General features: G+C 40.3%; 9 protein-coding genes across 11 annotated transcripts; 4 read left to right on the top strand and 5 right to left on the bottom strand.

Moving 5' to 3' along the window:
* The first annotated feature begins 274 nt into the window (after positions 1 to 274).
* Positions 275 to 2,361, top strand: HDAC3 (histone deacetylase 3). The gene is made up of 3 exons (XM_068301417.1): positions 275 to 812; positions 870 to 958; positions 1,022 to 2,361. The coding sequence occupies exons 1-3, from the start codon at positions 652 to 654 to the stop codon at positions 2,098 to 2,100; spliced, it is 1,329 nt and encodes a 442-aa protein (XP_068157518.1). The 5' UTR covers positions 275 to 651; the 3' UTR covers positions 2,101 to 2,361.
* Snr1 (SWI/SNF related, matrix associated, actin dependent regulator of chromatin, subfamily b, member 1) lies at positions 2,336 to 3,712 on the bottom strand. The gene is made up of 2 exons (XM_068301420.1): positions 3,325 to 3,712; positions 2,336 to 3,259 (listed from the first exon to the last, which is right to left on the bottom strand). The coding sequence occupies exons 1-2, from the start codon at positions 3,594 to 3,596 to the stop codon at positions 2,422 to 2,424; spliced, it is 1,110 nt and encodes a 369-aa protein (XP_068157521.1). The 5' UTR covers positions 3,597 to 3,712; the 3' UTR covers positions 2,336 to 2,421.
* Positions 3,713 to 3,767: 55 nt separating this feature from the next.
* Positions 3,768 to 4,937, top strand: mRpL44 (mitochondrial ribosomal protein L44). The gene is made up of 2 exons (XM_068301429.1): positions 3,768 to 3,912; positions 3,968 to 4,937. Exons 1-2 carry the CDS (start codon positions 3,846 to 3,848, stop codon positions 4,864 to 4,866), a joined length of 966 nt encoding a protein of 321 aa, XP_068157530.1. The 5' UTR covers positions 3,768 to 3,845; the 3' UTR covers positions 4,867 to 4,937.
* On the bottom strand, positions 4,896 to 6,730 carry POLDIP2 (DNA polymerase delta interacting protein 2). Its single transcript, XM_068301419.1, has 4 exons — positions 6,378 to 6,730; positions 5,868 to 6,297; positions 5,475 to 5,816; positions 4,896 to 5,414 (listed from the first exon to the last, which is right to left on the bottom strand). The coding sequence occupies exons 1-4, from the start codon at positions 6,488 to 6,490 to the stop codon at positions 5,049 to 5,051; spliced, it is 1,251 nt and encodes a 416-aa protein (XP_068157520.1). The 5' UTR covers positions 6,491 to 6,730; the 3' UTR covers positions 4,896 to 5,048.
* A 139-nt stretch (positions 6,731 to 6,869) lies between these two features.
* Positions 6,870 to 8,378, bottom strand: LOC137585594 (uncharacterized). The gene is given in 2 exon segments (XM_068301426.1): positions 6,870 to 7,515; positions 7,517 to 8,378. Coding segments are annotated over 2 exon segments (1,017 nt in total). The 5' UTR covers positions 8,123 to 8,378; the 3' UTR covers positions 6,870 to 7,104.
* A 50-nt stretch (positions 8,379 to 8,428) lies between these two features.
* Positions 8,429 to 9,049, top strand: LOC137585612 (uncharacterized). Its single transcript, XM_068301448.1, has 2 exons — positions 8,429 to 8,581; positions 8,655 to 9,049. The coding sequence occupies exons 1-2, from the start codon at positions 8,471 to 8,473 to the stop codon at positions 8,886 to 8,888; spliced, it is 345 nt and encodes a 114-aa protein (XP_068157549.1). The 5' UTR covers positions 8,429 to 8,470; the 3' UTR covers positions 8,889 to 9,049.
* On the bottom strand, positions 8,720 to 9,778 carry LOC137585600 (zinc finger CCHC domain-containing protein 10). Its single transcript, XM_068301433.1, has 2 exons — positions 9,619 to 9,778; positions 8,720 to 9,559 (listed from the first exon to the last, which is right to left on the bottom strand). The coding sequence occupies exons 1-2, from the start codon at positions 9,663 to 9,665 to the stop codon at positions 9,040 to 9,042; spliced, it is 567 nt and encodes a 188-aa protein (XP_068157534.1). The 5' UTR covers positions 9,666 to 9,778; the 3' UTR covers positions 8,720 to 9,039.
* Positions 9,779 to 9,821: 43 nt separating this feature from the next.
* Positions 9,822 to 18,486, bottom strand: Hcs (holocarboxylase synthetase-like protein). 3 transcript variants are annotated; one of them, XM_068301390.1, is made up of 13 exons: positions 18,171 to 18,486; positions 17,920 to 18,114; positions 17,682 to 17,836; positions 17,305 to 17,461; positions 16,422 to 17,230; positions 16,206 to 16,360; positions 15,629 to 15,785; positions 15,334 to 15,561; positions 15,090 to 15,278; positions 14,873 to 15,022; positions 14,674 to 14,817; positions 10,352 to 10,680; positions 9,822 to 10,297 (listed from the first exon to the last, which is right to left on the bottom strand). In XM_068301390.1, the coding sequence occupies exons 1-13, from the start codon at positions 18,310 to 18,312 to the stop codon at positions 10,117 to 10,119; spliced, it is 2,991 nt and encodes a 996-aa protein (XP_068157491.1). In that variant the 5' UTR covers positions 18,313 to 18,486; the 3' UTR covers positions 9,822 to 10,116. The 3 variants fall into 3 exon arrangements, with proteins under 3 accessions (XP_068157491.1, XP_068157493.1, XP_068157492.1); XM_068301392.1 differs by having other exon boundaries at positions 14,674 to 14,727; XM_068301391.1 differs by having other exon boundaries at positions 15,629 to 15,767.
* ksr (kinase suppressor of ras) lies at positions 10,788 to 14,157 on the top strand. Its single transcript, XM_068301393.1, has one exon. It carries the CDS (start codon positions 11,048 to 11,050, stop codon positions 14,000 to 14,002), a length of 2,955 nt encoding a protein of 984 aa, XP_068157494.1. The 5' UTR covers positions 10,788 to 11,047; the 3' UTR covers positions 14,003 to 14,157.
* Positions 18,487 to 18,981: the final 495 nt, after the last annotated feature.

Raw genomic sequence — 18,981 nt, 5'->3', positions numbered from 1 at the left:
CAACGATGATTCAATGTTTTCCTAAATTTAACATATTTTACATTTTACATATTTTATTTCATTGGAGTTAAGTAGCTGGTTGTAAAATTCTCGTGATAGAGGAATTTATTATTTTTAATGTTGAGTGAGTTTTAAATGCGCGGAGATTCAAAAATAAACACACTTCGACGATTTTCAATTTCGCCGAGCGAATTCACAAACTAGAGAATTATCGATTTCGCTAAGCGATTATTCGATTGCTTCGTGAGGTGGTTCGAATTTGGATCGGAGTAGACAAAGTAATAATAAAATAAGCTGGCAGCTCTGGTTTACACCCCCGCAACCATTTAACAAAAATATTTTCTATTGTCTTATTAAATTAATAGAAAATATTGCTTAAAATAAGTTTAAGAACGGAATTTGGAGACACCCCGCACACAATTATTAGTATTTGGTATATTTAGGGACATCTGAGAGTGGAGCAATTGGCAAATTAAACAAATTAGGCATGCTATTTGGCGAGCTCGACACGACTCGGCGATTGTTATTTATTGTTGTTGTTTTGCTAATTGTTTTATATGCAAAAACATATTTATTGCCACCTGGGGTAGCCTTAGACGACAATTGAAATTTAGTTGGTAAGAATCGGCAAGGATAAAGTACAACTACAGAATGACGGTCGACCGGCGAGTTTCATACTTCTACAACGCCGATGTCGGTAATTTTCATTATGGAGCTGGGCATCCGATGAAGCCGCAGCGTTTGGCTGTAACCCACAGTTTAGTTATGAACTATGGATTAGACAAGAAGATGAAGATATACCGGCCATACAAGTGAGTAGGGGGAAGAGTCGAGAGGAGGCATTTATTTAAAAACAATAATAATTCCAGAGCTAGTGCCCAGGACATGCTGCGCTTTCATAGCGATGAGTACATAGCCTATTTACAGCAGGTTACGCCCCAAAATATCCAATGCAATTGTAAGTTTGCAGTATTCCCTTCGTTTCATTTGTTTGCACTCTAATTGTCTTGCCTTCCTACAGCTGTGGCGTACACCAAATATTTGGCCCATTTCAGTGTGGGCGAGGATTGCCCAGTGTTTGATGGCCTCTTTGACTTTTGCGCTATGTATACCGGAGCGTCCCTGGAGGGAGCCCAAAAATTAAATCATAACCACAGTGATATATGCATCAATTGGTCTGGTGGTCTTCATCATGCTAAGAAATTCGAGGCATCTGGCTTTTGCTATGTCAACGATATTGTCATTGGCATTCTGGAGCTGTTAAAATACCATCCGCGCGTCCTGTACATTGACATTGACGTGCATCACGGGGATGGAGTGCAGGAGGCGTTTTATTTAACGGATCGGGTTATGACGGCCTCGTTTCATAAGTATGGGAATTATTTCTTTCCCGGCACCGGGGATATGTACGAACTTGGTGCCGAATCCGGTCGCTATTATAGTGTGAATGTTCCCCTTAAAGAGGGGATCGATGATCAGAGCTACTTTCAGGTTTTTAAGCCCATCATTTCGGCCATAATGGATTTCTATCGACCAACAGCTATTGTGTTGCAATGTGGAGCGGATTCCTTAGCCGGCGATCGACTAGGCTGCTTCTCGCTCAGTACTCGAGGTCATGGCGAATGTGTTAAATTCGTAAAGGAACTCAATGTTCCGACTCTAGTAGTCGGTGGTGGCGGCTACACCTTGCGGAATGTGGCCCGCTGTTGGACACATGAAACCTCACTGTTGGTTGATCAAGATATTGCCAATGATTTGCCACCCACAGAATATTACGACTTTTTTGCTCCCGACTTTACTTTGCATCCAGAGATTAATTCCCGGCAGGATAATGCTAATTCAAAGCAATACCTGGAGCTAATTGTCAAGCATGTGTTTGAGAATCTAAAAATGTGTCAACACTCACCCAGTGTACAAATGGTACAGACTCCACCCGATGTCGACATGGAAGAAATCAGGCAGGTGCAGAAAGAAGAGAATTCGGATCCAGATGTGCGTATGTCCCAGGCAGATGATGATAAATTGGTGGAAAACAAAAATGAATTCTATGATGGGGATCAAGATCAGGATAAAGCCGATGCGGTAACACCAGAAACTTAGATTAATGATAAAAAGATTAAGAATAATTGTATCTTGTACAGTTTAAACTTGCTTTAGAGTGTATAACAATTACTCTTTTTTTCTTCACTAAAAAGATATATATAATGCACAAAGAATCCAATTATTACTGCATTGAATATACATACATAGTATATAAGCTTCTGTTTAAATGTTATTATTAATGTTTTAGTTTAGGACTAGAAATAAGTAAAATAATTATAAAAAAATTAAAAAGTTTCCAGACAAAGACAGACATACAAATATTGTTTATTATTCAGATGATTGGGAGGATTATAATATTGTTTTACTCAAGATTGGTGCTCACCAGCCTGTTGTCGTGTTGGCCAGACGTCGCATACGCCGTGTGTTGCGATCCTGATCTCGAATTTTCTTTTCCATTTCTGCGTCTGTAAGTGTCTCTAAGAATGGAGCCCATGCATCTGCATCGGCTACACGGAAGGGTATGTCTATGGTAGACAATGGAGCCTCGCTAAATGCATAAGTGCGACAGTGCCACGACAATTGACCGCGAATGCTATAAGCTATGGCCGTGACAAACTCTCCCCCTAGTCCTAACTCGGAGCACAGCTTAATAGCAAATTCCTCTGGATTATTGTTCTTTTCTGACATATCCCATTCGACCTGATCAACAAGGGAGGTGTTCCCCACATGTATATTAAGTTTGACTATTACCCGCTGATCGCAACTCTCCTCAAGAATAGGCGGATCATTTGGAAAAGCTTCGATCTGCTGCCTTATGGCCTGGGCTATAGCAGGCACAAACGGCAGCGGGTTCAAGTCTAAATCATCACACAAGACTTCGGCGAATTGCTCTGGAGTGATCATGCTTTCATTTTTATTCCAAGTGAAGGTGTCCCGTAATTTCTGGCCTTCCAATTCCATATCTAGGCGGATTGGAACCAGACATTCTTTCTGAGCAGCATTTTCCAAACTGGCCGTAGGATCAGTGTCATCAAAACACATTGGAAAGGTACGTACTTTCTTGGTATGCACCCGATTTCGATTGATTGGGGTTGCTTGTGGCACAGCATCCAAATGACTCGAATTGGGCATAGTTGGAACGTACTGCGGCTGCTTCTTCGATTTGCTTTCCCGGGCAACTGGAGTGTCTGATGTGTTAACGGAAACTGCTCGGTATCTAGAGGAATGGCGAATCAATTTTAATAATTTTTAAAATAAAAATTACAATGTGCAATAGCCTACTTTTCATCATTGCCGGCCATAATATCGTCCACTTCAACTGCTCTTAAAAGAGAAACAGAGCTAGCTAGGATATGTGAACTTAAGCCCGAATCTGCCAGACGTTTGCGTTCTTCATTAGACAGCACTATACGTGTCATTCCAGGGTATTTCTTGTACAGTATTCCGCGAAAGTGCCGCATATAATTTCCCACCTCCGATCCAACATAGTAATATTCACCTCCCTCCTCCAATTGAAAAGCCACCGGCTTATCGCCATATGTTTGTAAAGCCATAACTGTGGTGGATCTCAAACGCTTTAAAGACACCAATTCCTTTTTATACAACCGAAATTTTCATTCCTTTTTTAATGCATACAAACACAGATGGCGATGGCGTCCTCTTCGATTTTTATCGCTAGTCTGTGCTGAACGATATGTTAGAGATGGCATTTTTAATAGTAATTTGGCAGCACTATTGCTGCATCTGGCATCACTACGTATAAATTTATTTAACTGGGAGATATATAATTTCTGAAGATTGCAATGTCCTTTTTACGCAGTTTAGCGGTCGGCTTGTTGGCTGGTCGGATTCAGGCACAATCGCAAACAGGTAAACACTTTTAGTCTCTTTCAAGAAGCTTATTTATAAGACGGAATTTTTTTAGGAAAAACACGCCGTCAGATTAAGCGCTGGGTTGCTCCAACGTTACGTGAATTAGCCCACCGACAACAGAAAAAGGGTCCCCGAATAGCAGAGCCTCGGTCTGGATATGTGGAATGGAACTATCGATCGGAATTATATTCTTTCGGCAAGAGATTAAGCGAGAATTTTGAATTGCCAGTGTTACAGCAAGCCTTTACGGATCCCTCATATGCCCACAAGGAAGAAGAACGTCAAAGGAAATTCGGAATAGAGGAAGAGGATCTGAAAATCGCGCATAATGCTTACCTAGCTGAAAAAGGGGGCCATTTAGTCGCCGCTTATGTGGAAGCTTATCTAAAGCAATCTTTACCTAAGATTCCCGAAGAAGGGCTGGAAGCTCTAGCAAACTATCTTTTAAGCACAGAGACTTTGGCCAATGTATCCAGGCATTTAGGTAGCACTGACCTGATTTATTCCTCAGAATATCCGCCTAGCGATGAGATTTTGGCAAACTCTTTAAAGGCAGTGATTGGAGCACTCTCCGATTCCAGTGGTGTTGAACGTGCATTTGTTTTTATAAGGGACTTTATATGCACGCAACTAAATCAAAAGGATTTACTGGAGATATGGACACCAGTGGAGCCCTTTAAATTACTTAAGGACGCTTGTCAGCAGCGACAATGGAGTGAACCCGAGCCTCGTCTACAAGGAGATTGTGGAAAAAACACAGTTCTGGCCGCTTACCAAGTGGGCATATATTCCAATCGGCAAATGTTAGGCAAAGGATTTGGTGAAACTGTGCAAACGGCTAAGGAAATGGCTGCGATTGACGCATTGCAAACACTTTTTGATTTACACGACAATCGCCGGACGTTCGATTTTAGTCTTCATGTAGAGACGAAAAATGTGAGGCTGGGATAGGGATTTATAAAATTGTTTCCCTGTCCTAATCGTTTTGTTAATTATTTTAATTATAATTTGCACTAAACACATGTACAATTTCTTTCATTGAGGAGAAATATTTGTTTGGTTTGTCTGGTAAAATCATTTATCTATGCTGTAAACAACAAGCCTCGTCCTTATTGCATTCTCCATCTGTAACGTTAGTCACTATCCTCGCCACGTTTTTTATCGTCATCACCTGATCCTGCAGGAGTTGTTGCTGATGGTGGTGGCATATCATCTGGTTTGCTTTCCAACGAGAAGGGAGGAATTTTGCAATCAAATGAATAGCCATCTTCCCTCTCCAAGCGAAATGTACCCCACATATGGCCACTGGGCGCTTGCAAGCTGACATGACTGCTGTATTGAAAAGCAGGCAATCTAGGACTTAAAATGGGCTCCTGGCCCACTACACCGCGACCGCGCACCGTTTCCAGGGTACCTGAAAGAGAGAAAATGCGCCAATGGCGTTCTCTCAGCTGGACACTCAAATCACCGAGATTCTCTAGGCGAATGCAATAACGCCACTTAAAATAAAACCGAATAGCAATTAGTCAAAATTGTATAATAGTTGTGAGTTTACATACCCAGTACACCGAGCTAGCTGGCGTCTCCCGGCATCCCATATAAAAGGGTATCACAGTGACCCTAACATTTTCAGTTGTCTCTTTGTGGACATCGCTCATATCCAGCCAGGGATGATTTTTCTCTTGCCAGGCCTTTAATGTATCTTGACTCACAAATGGGGGATCTTGGTCTGGCGTGTAGGTAAGGAACTTGTCAAAAAGCTCGTGCTGCAGCGGATGTTTTTCAGTTGAATTATAGGGCATAATATCATCATGGGCTACATAATCTAAGCCAGGTATGGCATATAGACTTCGATTGGAATCCTGATTACCCAGAAATGTCACTGCCTCGGTTTGGGCGCGCTGACAAGACAGACATTAGCGAAAAGAATGTCGAATGTTTATTTTACTCACAATATGCGGACAATCTCGGGTATCTATGAGGACTTGATAAAACGTGTGCACTTTGCCCTTTATATCTTTGGCATCTACTTGGTTTGAGGAGGTGGAACTAGATGCCGATGAAACTCCTAGGTTCGTAGTCTCCGAAGATAAATCGCTGCTTGTTAACTGCGCCGTGGGTATAGGGTTCATCGAATCATTACCACCCACTGGTGGCTTTATTCTAACAGTTGCTTCTTTAGAACGCTGCTGGTCCTGAGGCTGTGAAGTATTAACCGCCACCGATGCTATCTTGCCCGGACTGTGGAAGTCCCTGTCATAGACGCGAGCCGTCCAGGGAAACAATATGACGCCACGATAGCCAAAGATCCGATGCAGGAACAATTGTCCGGTCTCATATTTACCTTCTTTGGCATCCACCAGCCGCCCAACCTCTGCAAGTCTAACAATATCATTGAGAAATGTTATGCAAGTTGTAAACAAAACCCACCCTCAAACATGGAGAAGGCAGCAGCAACTTACTTCGTAGGATAGACCACTTGCTTCTTAATATTCCTCTTAAAGATCAAATCACATTTATGCAATAGTTGCCACCGTTTGTCCCATTTGAAAACCTGCACCAGTATTCCCACCATTTAGAGTTGGATTAACAAGACTTGATGTTAAGATGCAAAATTGTTTTTTTTTCGTCTGTCTATTTGTTTTGGTGGCCCTGGGTTTCGTGGGTGGCTGCCGGTTTTTTATATTTGTACATGTGCAGCGTAATTTTGTTGCGACTAAAATGTTTGTTTGACAATTTTAACTCAATTTTAACATTATTTTTGTTATTATTCGCTTTACTGAAATCTAGCGCAGCACTGACTCAGTTAGTACTGGCATATTAGCTTTTTAAGGCTAGTTTTAGCCTTTAACGAGTGTTAAAAATAAAACTCTAATTGCGCCATAAACAGCATTTAATTTTGGTAATCTCTAATCCTTTACGACTTTTACGGACATTTATGAAATTATCTCTCATTTTGAAAATATTAGCAATTAACATAGAAACAATGAAAATTGCAAGTAAAAGTACAAGAATTTTTATTTATATCAGACGTATTCCTCACCAAAACTTTTCTTTCGTTTCATTTATTAGCGAAAATATTACATACAATAAATTAACCACCCCAAAGAATAATAAATACATTTCATTTTACTGAAGTTTATGTTTTACCTACAATTTTAAATATACAAATAAATCACCGTAACAACTTTATTGAAAATTGCTAATTGAATTGTAATGAGGACTACGCTGATGACGAGGCTCGAACCTTGAAGGTTCATAGGTCAGTCTTGGAAGATGCTGATTCTCGTCAAGTGGAGGCTTTTTACCACGATTCACCACCAAATCCTTCCAAACCATAGTTAATAAAATAAAAAATCCTCCTACTAACTTGTTCATGAACTCTATTAATTTAAATACAATGGGTGTTGCTGTGTGAGTGAGGCGGCTCAGCTCATATAGGAAACGAACCGCGAAAATGCCGATAAAACGAAGCCCCATGGCTAACCCGCCCACGAAACCAACTAAAGCCAGTACTAGAAATCGAATAACACAGACAAAGTTGTGTTTGTTTACATCGTTGGCCATAAAATCATAGAGGGTGACCTTAACGGATTCCCCCCCAATTTCTCAGCAGGGCAGCGAAGTCGGAGAGACCAATTTCAGAATAACTTTCTGATTTGTTAGCTGGGACGTTATCAACCTGTTCGTTCTTCTTAGCCATATGCTCTGTTCTGTCTGTAAGTATCCTGCCACTGATAGAGGGCAGCGAATTCCGAGAACGTGTTGATTCTTGGAAGTCCACAGGTCTCACCATTTTGATTTTAAATTGAACTTCCTCATCTCGAAAGCGCAATGTTCGTATGCAAAACCAATATTCGCCAAAGGCCAGGTCAGTTAGCTCGGTCAAGATACAGGTTTCCAGTTGGCTTTGTTGCTGCCTATTTGTTATGCAACTAATGCCAATCCACATTCTGGGTACAATTCGTTGATAAAAGATTTGCAACTGAGCAGCGCTTTTTGATAGCAACTTTTCCAGCTCGCGCTCCCCACGCTCCAGGGCTATAACATCTCTATAGTCTCCAATTTGCTGCACAAAGCAACGTTCCACATAAAATCCGCGAAAAATGTGATTACGATACAGCTGTTTGCAAACTGCTTGCATGGACAACTCTTCCGGAGTCATAAAGCGTGTCCGTGACGTTCCTCTGACAATCTCTTCATCCATTAGATATGCAAAAATCTCAAGTGGGTTGGCCAATGAATGTTATTTAATGTGTGTGTTTATGACTTTCTGTGCTTCACTGTAACTTAATCAGCGTCCCGACATCGGTGTTGATTAACTTATTGTGCTTAAGGATGCTATTTCCGCCTCTTCGTATTACTTTTCGCTTTTTGATTTATTTTGATTTATTTTTTATCACAGCTGTTGTGAGCTATTAGAGATGATTTTGCTTGATACCATTTGCAGAGTTGTCTTCCAGTTTTTATTTAAAAAAAAGCCAACTTTTCTATCAATTTCCGATATGTTGGCATCACAGACGTCATCTGGCATATTAGTGTAAAAAAAAAAAAAATGTTACAAACAAACCGTGCATTGGCAAAAGAGCAAACTGAACTATACGCAGTTGAAAAGAAACTAGTGAAGGTCTTGCCAGTAATACAGGAAGCTCTGAACTCTTTAAAGGTAAAAAAAATACACACACATACATACATGTATTGCTGATGCTTAATAAAAAAAAGTTTGTCTCTTTGTTTAGGTGGAAGAGCTCCATCTGAAATCGTTGTCTTTGCAACATTCTCTTCAATGTAAACACGAAACCAATTCTCAATTTCCAACTAATAATTCTTTGGATATTACTTTATATGATCAACCCAAGGCCAAAGTCAATCCGCCAGTATCTAAGCAAGCAGATATCAATCGACAAGAAATTGATCTTGAAATGTTTGTTAATAGATTACAAGATTACGATGTTGAACAGGACTCAGATTAGACACGCAAGTTTGTGAACAAACTTGGCTTACTAATTAGAACAAAAATGTAATTCAAAATACGTCCTTGTCATTTTTAAATTAAGACAAAATTAAACTAAACTAAAACTATGCAAATGTATGATAATATTGTATCGTCGTGAATAAAACACTTTAATCTGCAGCGCCTATGTCCTCTGATTCATTTGAACTCTCACGACGTTTCTTTGTTTTCTTGTGGGCATCATCGCTGTCAGTATCGCTGCTTGAGCCACCGCTGGATGAGTCCCCAGCCGACCCGTCTTCTTCGGATGAGCTATCATCTTGTGAGTCCGAGGTAGAATCGCTGGAATCCGTATCTGTAGAGCCAGAACTAGAACTACTGCCAGAGCTGCTTTTTGATGAACTTGATGAGGCTGAAGAGGAAGATGATGATGACGAAGAGGAAGTCTGGCGTTTGCGTCGCCGTTTGACCTTTTTATTCTGACAACTGATCCCATCCTGGGTCTCGTCTGCCGTTGTCGCTTCAATCTTATTTGCCTCTTTTTGGGTCAGATGTTTTTTTAACTGTTTGGTGCGTGAACTACGATGAACATATTTCCGTTTTTCGCGACATTCGTAGCTCCAATGTCCTTTTTGTAGACACTTTTGACAACGTATCCCATTAGGAAAGGCGGCCGCCAATTTTTCTGTCCTGTAAAGAAGGGGGTCAGCATTTCGGTTTTTCTCGTCGATTTCAAAAAATAGGTTTACCTTTGTTTTTGTGCTAGCTTTCGCGCAGCCAGTCCCACCAATGTCATCCTGCAAATATTTTTCCAGCGACGTCGTGAAATTTTGACGGTAGAATTCAATAAAAAATCTTATACAAATTTCTATCTGCATGGAGTGGTCGAAAATTTGACAACAGAGTGGTTATCGATATAGTGTATCGCACCGAGAAAATACCCCCGCAATCGTTATTGAGGTGTCTTTTATTTGAATATTAATAATAATAGCAGAGATGGATAGTAGAGATGGATTAGTTAAAATATAATCAAATATGGCTTACGTAAAACACTTTATATAAAACATTTTTGGTTATATAGCAAACATTATTCTTAAGCAACATGAAAATCAATAATTAGGCAGTGTATTAGTTTGTCAAACCGATTAGCTCAATAATTTTGCTAGATACTCAAGTTATATTTAACTTCAGTTGGAACGAACGCGTGAGCCATGCGGCGAAAATTTGGCATTCCTTTTTTGCACTAACTATTTGTATTTGGGTACTATCAATCCCTTTAACATATCAAAGCTATTCCCATCTGGTTGTACAGTTTCCTCTTTGCCGTTAGGTAATTTAACTCTTAAGAAGCCAAATGCATCAATGCCAATAATTTGGGCCTCTATTTCTTTTTCGTTCGTAATCAAGCAAATCTTAACAATTTGGTCACTGAAAAGAAACATTGTAAGCTTAGCTTATGTTTATTTAAATTATTCTGCTTACCTATGCAGCCACAGAGAGTAATAGAGGGTATAAAAACTCTCAAAGTCACCGTTTTGAACATCTGCCAAAAGCCGCTCGATTTCATTAAAGATCAAGGCAATAAACTCTTCGTATTTTAGTAAAGGCAGTTTTTCCACCGATCGCTCATTAAATTCTTTAATCATGTCGTTAATACAGACTGTTGGATTTGAGTTGTTCAAATTGATTCCACAGCCTATGTTCACAATTGCTTGTGAGCCCAAAAGAGTTGTATTTACAATAAGCCCACCTATTTTAGTATCTCCATTGGCATAAACATCGTTTGGCCATTTTAAAGCTACGTCAAGAACCTAGAAATAATAAATAAACAGTTCAAATAATTAAAGTCATCGATGCTGTTTCCGCAGATACGAAAAACATCGATGTAATCGATTGTCTTACCGATTGCTTACCAGCTCTAACAACAACACAACAGAGGTGTAGAGAAAAATCATTGAAACTAAAGCAACAACAGCAGCCAACAAAATAAATAGTTCATAAAAGAATAGTTGGGAAAATTTGCACTGCCAAAAAGTGGCTGCAATTCCTGTTTCTGCGGTCGTTTAAAGGTGGTCCTAGTAAACGAGACCGAAAAAGAGATAATGCGGTGCGGCTTCGCTGGCCTGCTGTGAGTGCGTGGAAAAAATCAATTCGAAGCGAGACAACAGAATCGACAAAATGAGCAGCTGCAGTAGCAGCATTACTCAGGATACAGGAGTTGACACGACGGACAGGAATCTGGATATTATTCAGGATATGATTGATCTCTCCGCCAACCATTTGGAAGGTCTGCGAACGCAGTGTGCCACTAGTTCCATGTTGACACAGCAGGAGATTCGCTGTTTGGAGTCGAAGCTGGTGCGTTTCTTCTCTGAACTGCTAATAACCAAGATTCGTTTGAACGAGCGAATACCAGCTAATGGTTTGTTGCCCCACCACGATGCCACTGGAAACGAATTAAGGCAATGGCTGCGTGTGGTTGGTTTATGCCAGGAGACTCTCAATATAATATTGAGCAAGGTGAAGTCCCTAGAGGAAACGTTAAAAATGAGTGATGAAGAGTTAAAGGAAATTTTGGACGAGCATTCTGAAAATCAGCAACGGGAGGAAGAGATACGTCGACTGACCAGGGCCATGCAGAATCTACGAAAATGCATGGAGACTCTTGAAGACGGGTCAGCTGCTTCAGCGGCGGGTATCGGTGATCCCGAACAATGGCATTGGGACTCTTGGGACAGACTACAAACACATCACCGTGGAAGCATAGGGCCTGTCTCAGGTTTGGGTCTGGTTACAGCCTCGCCGCGACTTCATCATAGAAACAAAGGCGCAAAAAGTGGTGGCGGGGGAAGTACCTCTACATCTACTACCTCTACAATACAAGCAGCTCCTGAAGAGCTAAGTTCCAGCAGCCGACAAGGCTCTCAATTGACATTAATTCTAACGCCCTCTCCACCTAACTCGCCCTTTACGCCTAGTTTAAGCGGTATAACTGGAGGAGGCGGTGGCAGCTTAAATGGTACTCCACAGAGAAGTCGGAAAACCCCGCCCCCTGCTAAAAAGCATCAGACAACTTTGCTAGAAACTGGTACAGCAGGTTTTGCAGATGATTTGCTGCCACGAACTCGTCTACACACCGATCCTAGTCCCGACAGCCATAGCTCAGCAAGCAGTACGGACATCTGTGCGGATGCAACAAGCTCTTCGAGTTCCTCCAATGTTCTGCAAGTACCTTGCTCTTCGCCTGGTGTCGGAGTAGGTGCCGGTGTTGGACATGTAGGGATGGGTCATGCCATTAAGCATCGCTTTAGCAAAGGTTTTGGATTATTGGGTCACTGTACATTGTGCCAGAAGCAATTGTTTCCCCCTTATCTAAAGTGCACCGACTGCAAATACATTTGTCACTTTCGGTGTGGACCGCACGTTCCTCCATCGTGTGGACTGCCGAAGGGATATGTGGATGAATTTCGTCAACGTAAAGAACAAGTTGGTTATTCTGCAACATTGCCACATGTCCATAGTAAAGGATCACCAATGGTGAATAAACAGCAGCAGCAGATTTGTGGTGATAGCAGTTCACCAAGCTCGAGCTGCACCAGCTCCACTCCCAGCAGTCCAGCATTGTTTCAGCAGCGGGAGAGGGATCAAGAACGCCAACGTGAGAGGGAACGTGATCAAAGCGGATCGACCCCTTTGACCCATAATCAGACTAAAAGTCAATTTTATTTTCCCAATGTTACCATTACGAGTAGTAATCAAGTGGAAACTTTGTTAACAAACAGCGAGGATCTCACGTCTGAAAGCTCCATCAGTACAGCTGGTACGAATTTTCCCCCATCCATCTCTTGCACCACCTCCTACTCCAATGGCAACAACAACCCTCAGCAGCAAAGCAATAACCATAACAATAATAATTCGACGAACGGTCACCAACATCTTCTCCACAATAGCCAGACTCTAATCAATAGTCAAGCTTCCAATGCATCCACTACGTCCTCATCGTCGACCATTACCAGTTTTTTTCCGCGGAAATTGAGCACTGCTGGTGTGGACAAGCGATTGCCTTTCACTTCGGAATACACGGACACGCACAAGTCAAATGATAGCGATAAGACCACTACAGTGTCGCTTTCAGGAAGTGCCAGCACTAGTACAGATTCAGATCGCACTCCCGTAAGGGTTGACTCCACTGAGGACGGAGATTCCGGTCAATGGCGCCAAAATTCCATATCTTTAAAGGAATGGGACATACCCTATGGGGACTTGCGCGTCCTTGAACAAATTGGTCAAGGTCGCTTTGGCACTGTTCACCGTGCGTTGTGGCATGGGGATGTGGCTGTCAAATTACTTAATGAGGACTACTTGCAGGATGAGCAAATGCTTGAAACATTTCGCATGGAGGTGGCCAATTTTAAAAAGACGCGACACGAAAACTTGGTTCTTTTTATGGGTGCCTGCATGAATCCACCAAATTTGGCCATTGTCACCTCTCTTTGCAAGGGCAATACTTTGTACACGTACATACATCAAAGGAAAGAGAAGTTTCCTATGAATCGCATTTTGTTAATTGCCCAACAGATTGCGCAAGGAATGGGATATCTCCATGCTCGCGACATTATTCACAAGGATCTACGCACAAAAAACATTTTTATCGAAAATGGCAAAGTGATCATCACGGATTTTGGTCTCTTTAGCTCTACAAAACTATTATACTGTGATATGGGGCTGGGTGTGCCACATAACTGGTTGTGTTATTTGGCCCCGGAATTAATACGGGCTTTACCTGCCCGTAAGCCTACAGCTGGAGAGTGTTTAGAGTTTACACCCTATTCGGATGTCTATTCCTTTGGCACAGTGTGGTATGAATTGATATGCGGTGAATTCACATTTAAGGATCAGCCGCCTGAATCCATTATCTGGCAAGTGGGTCGTGGCATGAAACAATCTCTGGCTAATCTTCAGTCGGGAAGAGACGTTAAGGATCTTTTGATGCTATGTTGGACCTATGAAAAGGAACATCGGCCCGAATTTGCTCGCTTGCTTTCATTGCTTGAGCTTTTGCCCAAGAAACGTTTGGCACGAAGTCCCTCGCATCCGGTAAATCTATCACGATCCGCGGAGTCGGTATTCTAGATCTGAGTTCTTTTCAACCATATATATATAAATACATATATAGATATAAAGTCTAGTAAAATTACCATGTTATAGAATATAAAAAAATATAAATTCATTGTTGTTGTGTAAAATTTGTCACAAATTGTAAATAATTAAAAGCATGAAAAATCAAATTATAGCCAAACAAATTTTAAACTGCATATATATATATATATATATATATATATATATAGACATATAATAAATATGCTTAAACAAAAAAGGTTAACTTTCAAAAAGACAAAAAAGAAACTCTTAAATGTAAACTCAAATCAGGTGAGCAATTTCAAAAATTGTTAATTAAGTTTAAGCGCCATCTATTTTAAGATGTACATATATGTACATATATATTCATATATACATTTGGCGTCATGTATTATCCAATATATAGCAAAGTGCGTTGAATTTTGCAGTAAAACTTAAACAATTTAAGCAAAATGTCAAATAAAACTTATTCCTACAAACCAAAAAAAAAGAAAGCTACTTTATGATGCAAATTCTATTTTGTTTTTGCCCCACTCGAAAGTTAAGTTAACTTTAAAAATGGCTATTGAAGAAGGATGACTTCGCAGAGGCTATTAGTTTTATGCATATCACGTTACTTTTGGTAATACATCGTTTCTTATCTTTCATTCGACGGAATCACTTACCCTATAAAGTTTATGACTACGCAAGGAATTCACAACGGCAGCCCCAATAACATGCTGTATCAGTGGCAAACGGGAACCCAAAGATGAATCCATAGATAGATGGAGTTGCAACGAGAACATGGCACATCCTAAAGGACTAAGCCACTGAAAGTAAAACTCTAAATGATGCAACTTTATTCCTTTCGTATAGCAATTCTACCTGATTCTGGCTACGGCCCACACCTGCGGTTTGTCGCAGGGGTAATACAGCGAGTCCATGGATTAGTTCAAGATTGTTAATAACGTGCATTGAACTGCTGATGATAGGCGCATAGATTACCAGACGACCAATATGTTCCGTTGTCAGATGCTGCACATCAGGAAAAGTATAAACAAAAATAAATGCGTACAACTGAGAGTTACGATATGTGTCTCACATCAAAGTAATCCACTGTGGAGAAATCATCTGGACAGGAATGTATAAGTATGGGCAAAACGTTCGTGTTGTTTGGCATTGGGGCTGTCTCATCTTTTCCGCAAAACTTAAGTGCCAATTTTGGCGTAGCAATGACATTATCCGCGCCAGAGCAACGCAATCTTAGCTTTTCTAGTAGCTCGAATTTCGACTAAAATCAGAATACTAATGTAAATTCAAGATAACACAGCTATTTGAAAGCGAACCTCGTGTCGTCCTAGGAAAAAAGCCCGCTGATAGATTTCACCGCGATAATTCCGGAGTTGATTCCCGGACTTTATATCCAGTTCCGATACCGCCTTTGCTACCTGTACATCCAAATGCTTCTGCAAAATGTCCGCAAAGATCTCCAGACGTGTGCGATCACTTTGTTTTAGTATTTCAAATTTCAGTTCATCTGATTCAAATTCAATGGGATTTGTCTCTAAATGAACCTACAAATGTCAACACAATAAAATACTAATGCATGAAGAATTAAATGAACTATAAAATTATGTCTACCTGTGAGAAGACCGCAGTTCCGCCACTTTGCAAACTATTCGCCAATAAAAGACTTGGTGTGTTCCATGTCTCCTCAAATCCAAGCACTTGGACATCCAGTCTGTGTTCATAGCCGGACAGATCTTTGAGTTCCGTGGACCTTGGACATACTAGAGCTCTAAGCGGCGGTTCGATTTTTGGTATTGTGTTTGGGGGTTTGTTTTGTAATAGTTGTGGAAAATAACAGAGGTAACAGGTTGCACACGTACATACAGATAAAAGGTAAAAAAATGGCAGGCACAGAGACGATACATATTGGACAAATCAGCCAGTAAGAAGAATCATAGAAGTATTCAATTGTATTCAAGAAGATTTTAGAAAATTCGAAAGGGAAAGCAGTAAGTTTATAAAGAGGAAAAAATTAATTGCTCAATATTGTCGATAGAAAGAAATATTTTAGACCGATAATTTTAACTTCGAAATAACATGAAGAATGATATATGCACTCTGTGCTTACATTTAATAAATACTTTTTTTCAGTAACATGCAAATAAAAAAAGCATTCTTAAAATAGCCTTCTTTTCATTAACAGACTTACGGTTTTCGTGAATTTGAGGACGATTTTGATGATTCTTCGCTATCGGTGGAGAAGTGTTTTTTTACAGGCGATGGTTGATAGCAGAATATGTGATGCATCATCTTAACCCTTTGCCATTTGTCATAGGAGAATTGAACTAATTCATGTTCGCGAACCTTATTTGCGAAATTGTATTAACGTAATTAAATAAATTCAGTTGACGCAGTCAAAACTCACCTCAGCTGTGCGATAATTGGGCAAAACAATGTGTAAAATATCTGAACAAAGGCTCAAGACCTTCCCTCCTTGTAGAAAATAGTCAACGAAAATTTGGCCAATAGCCGGTGTCACAGAACCGCATACCACTAGAAGGGCAGTTTGGTCGAGCCAATGTTTTTGGTACGCCTGCTGCTGCAGTAGGGGATAAATGGTGTATACATTTCGCTCTAAAAGCTGTTGCAGTGTGTTCAAGGTGGATTCCCGGCCAGTAGTACTGTCAGAGTAGACTAGAATATTAAGAGGCTTACTTTTTCTAAGACTCTGCTTTTGGCGTTTTAAGGTAGATCTAGAGTAAGTGGCAATTGGAGCCGCTGCAGGTGGCGATTGCGGCTTAAAAGACAAAAAACTTTTAGCAGCTGCGTTGGCGGAAACTTCAATTAAAGGTACAGCCGATTCGGATGACTTTGGTGTTAAAGATTTGAAGACTAGTTTTTCCTGTCCACCTACAGGTGAAATTGATTGAACAGTCTTTGCAGCTTTAACCACATCAGTACATTTGTCCTGTGACTCGATGTTTTCCTCGGTCTGAGTCTGATTTTGGTCTTCATGGGCTAGCAAGTCTGGTTTGGTTTCCTTTGGCTTGGTTTCCGTGCGGTTTTTTTGTTGTTCAAATTCGGTAGCCTGATGGGCCAGCACACTAAGGCCTCGTAAATCCTCTAGATGCTTCTTCCATTTGTCTTCAGTGAGTTTGGCTGAATTACGGGATTGCCGTTTGAGATGATTCGCCAACAATTCAAAAGGTTGAGGTTGCCCCTTTAATTGGACCGCTGCAAAGCCACAAATGAAAAGAAGTGTTGTTAACAATTTGTTTTTCTAATTGTTTAATTAGGATTCAGCTTACATTCAATCCTCATCAGTGGCAGTTGATCATTAATGCACAAGTTATTTTTTAAAAATGTTGTAATCAACAACTGCGTAAAGTGCTCCAGATCAGTCTCAATGAGCACCGCCAGGTGAGAATCTATTTTCCATGCAATTAGCTTACCAAAGTCTTCCAACTAACATTAGATTCCACATTGGAATGGAGAACAGACATGCAAGTAGAAACAGAACATGTGCGGGGCAATAGAATTATGAATTCGACAAATCTCTTGCAATAAATCAATATTCATTAAACAGGAAATGCGGGGTGAACTGACATATAAACTTACTCATAATGGAAACTTATTCTAATGTGATCCTAATTATATTCTTGTTTTATTTAAATACAAAACTTACACGAACGGGCAACGCTTCAGTGGCGCTTGGATCTTCCTCGCTTATTGTTTGTTGTACTTTGGCCTCTAATAGCAATTGAATGTGCTTAGATTTGTCCTGAGACAATAGAATTCTCGGCCTTACTGGTGTCGTCGACTCCGCAGTTGGACTGGCCACTAATTTATTGCAAAGAAAGTTGACATTATCATATAACATTATCACATTTAAAAATGGGTCGTCGCCTTTTATTTTGAAATACCTGGTGTTAGAGTATCGGCAGCGTAATCAAATGGCAGCCAACTTGGGGCTGCTGGGAAACTAATCCAGGGAGTGATTTCCAAAGTTTGAATGGGGCGTAAGCAGCAACCCCGTTGATTACGCATTAGCCATAGTATATCCGTGACCTTGGCCTCATTTCGATTGCCGCACAGCTCTGAGCTGGCGTAGGTGGGATCTATTAGAGTACATGGAGTACATGCAGGTCTTTATAAACTGGTTTGGCGGACTTACCGAAACCATCGTCGCTGCCCGGTTGTAATGTATAAAACGAAATGCTCGACGGCTGGGCTAAGTGCTCAGCAATTTTATTACAAACTTTTTGAATCCTGAACGATTGCAAAAAAGTGGCGCTCGCATAATACAAAGTTAACATGCTGTGATTCTTATTTAAATGGAGCCATTAAAAACAGTTACTAAATAAAAACGTTCGTTAGTTCCTATCGAATCCACTTCCGGTGGTCAAGGAGCTTCTGCTTAAAAGAATTAATATGTTTATTTATTACCAAATTTTTCTAAGCGTATAAAACAAAAACAACGCATGCAGTAGTTTAGCAACACTGGATATATTTTTAGTGCTGGATACTTTTCGATTTTTGGTATTTTTGGGTGGCGCAATAAATCAAGTTTTGAATACTTCATTTTGCTGTTGAGATGGAGTTGGTCAATTTAAAAATATCGTTCAAATATTGATTCGAAATTGCTTTACCAAATTAATTCTGTTTTAAAAAAGATTCGATAACTACAGCGCTTACACATATCTCTAAAATAAGATTTTGTCGGTTTTCATGGTAGTAACGATCAGGAGCTTGAATTGTCTTGTTTTACATGTATATACACATACATGTATGTACATATATTATTATTAAAAATTAGTTTTTCTGAAAGTTGACTCGAATTAATTTGATGGACTTTTCGAAATATCGGCTTTAGCTGATATAACTTCCTCTTATTCGACAAGCAATATTCATACAAACATTATCTTTTGTTAAACCCGAAACACTATTAACGTCGGTATTTATAATTCACGTAGAGGTGCGAAAGA

The sequence above is a fragment of the Drosophila tropicalis genome, unplaced genomic scaffold, assembly GCF_018151085.1.
Source record: "Drosophila tropicalis isolate 14030-0801.00 unplaced genomic scaffold, ASM1815108v1 contig_878, whole genome shotgun sequence".
NCBI classification, from domain to species: domain Eukaryota; kingdom Metazoa; phylum Arthropoda; class Insecta; order Diptera; family Drosophilidae; genus Drosophila; species Drosophila tropicalis.
This window is presented reverse-complemented; position numbering and strand designations above follow the sequence as displayed.

Bases quoted from the DNA above. Each gene is read 5' to 3' on its own strand.
- LOC137585600 (XM_068301433.1), bottom strand. From the start codon at position 9,665: ATGACATTGGTGGGACTGGCTGCGCGAAAGCTAGCACAAAAACAAAG. The intron at 9,560-9,618 runs GTAAACCTATTT...CCTTCTTTACAG, and splicing joins AAGCTAGCACAAAAACAAAG to GACAGAAAAATTGGCGGCCG.
- Snr1 (XM_068301420.1), bottom strand. From the start codon at position 3,596: ATGGCTTTACAAACATATGGCGATAAGCCGGTGGCTTTTCAATTGGAG. The intron at 3,260-3,324 runs GTAGGCTATTGC...CCATTCCTCTAG, and splicing joins ATGGCCGGCAATGATGAAAA to ATACCGAGCAGTTTCCGTTA.
- ksr (XM_068301393.1), top strand. From the start codon at position 11,048: ATGAGCAGCTGCAGTAGCAGCATTACTCAGGATACAGGAGTTGACACG.
- POLDIP2 (XM_068301419.1), bottom strand. From the start codon at position 6,490: ATGGTGGGAATACTGGTGCAGGTTTTCAAATGGGACAAACGGTGGCAA. The intron at 5,817-5,867 runs GTGAGTAAAATA...CTGTCTTGTCAG, and splicing joins CCCGAGATTGTCCGCATATT to CGCGCCCAAACCGAGGCAGT. The intron at 5,415-5,474 runs GTATGTAAACTC...TTTTATTTTAAG, and splicing joins CAGCTAGCTCGGTGTACTGG to TGGCGTTATTGCATTCGCCT.
- mRpL44 (XM_068301429.1), top strand. From the start codon at position 3,846: ATGTCCTTTTTACGCAGTTTAGCGGTCGGCTTGTTGGCTGGTCGGATT. The intron at 3,913-3,967 runs GTAAACACTTTT...GAATTTTTTTAG, and splicing joins TCAGGCACAATCGCAAACAG to GAAAAACACGCCGTCAGATT.
- Hcs (XM_068301390.1), bottom strand. From the start codon at position 18,312: ATGTTAACTTTGTATTATGCGAGCGCCACTTTTTTGCAATCGTTCAGG. The intron at 15,279-15,333 runs GTTCGCTTTCAA...TTCTGATTTTAG, and splicing joins TTTTCCTAGGACGACACGAG to TCGAAATTCGAGCTACTAGA. The intron at 14,818-14,872 runs GTAGAATTGCTA...TTTTACTTTCAG, and splicing joins TGGGCCGTAGCCAGAATCAG to TGGCTTAGTCCTTTAGGATG.
- HDAC3 (XM_068301417.1), top strand. From the start codon at position 652: ATGACGGTCGACCGGCGAGTTTCATACTTCTACAACGCCGATGTCGGT. The intron at 813-869 runs GTGAGTAGGGGG...TAATAATTCCAG, and splicing joins AAGATATACCGGCCATACAA to AGCTAGTGCCCAGGACATGC. The intron at 959-1,021 runs GTAAGTTTGCAG...GCCTTCCTACAG, and splicing joins CCAAAATATCCAATGCAATT to CTGTGGCGTACACCAAATAT.
- LOC137585612 (XM_068301448.1), top strand. From the start codon at position 8,471: ATGTTACAAACAAACCGTGCATTGGCAAAAGAGCAAACTGAACTATAC. The intron at 8,582-8,654 runs GTAAAAAAAATA...CTCTTTGTTTAG, and splicing joins AAGCTCTGAACTCTTTAAAG to GTGGAAGAGCTCCATCTGAA.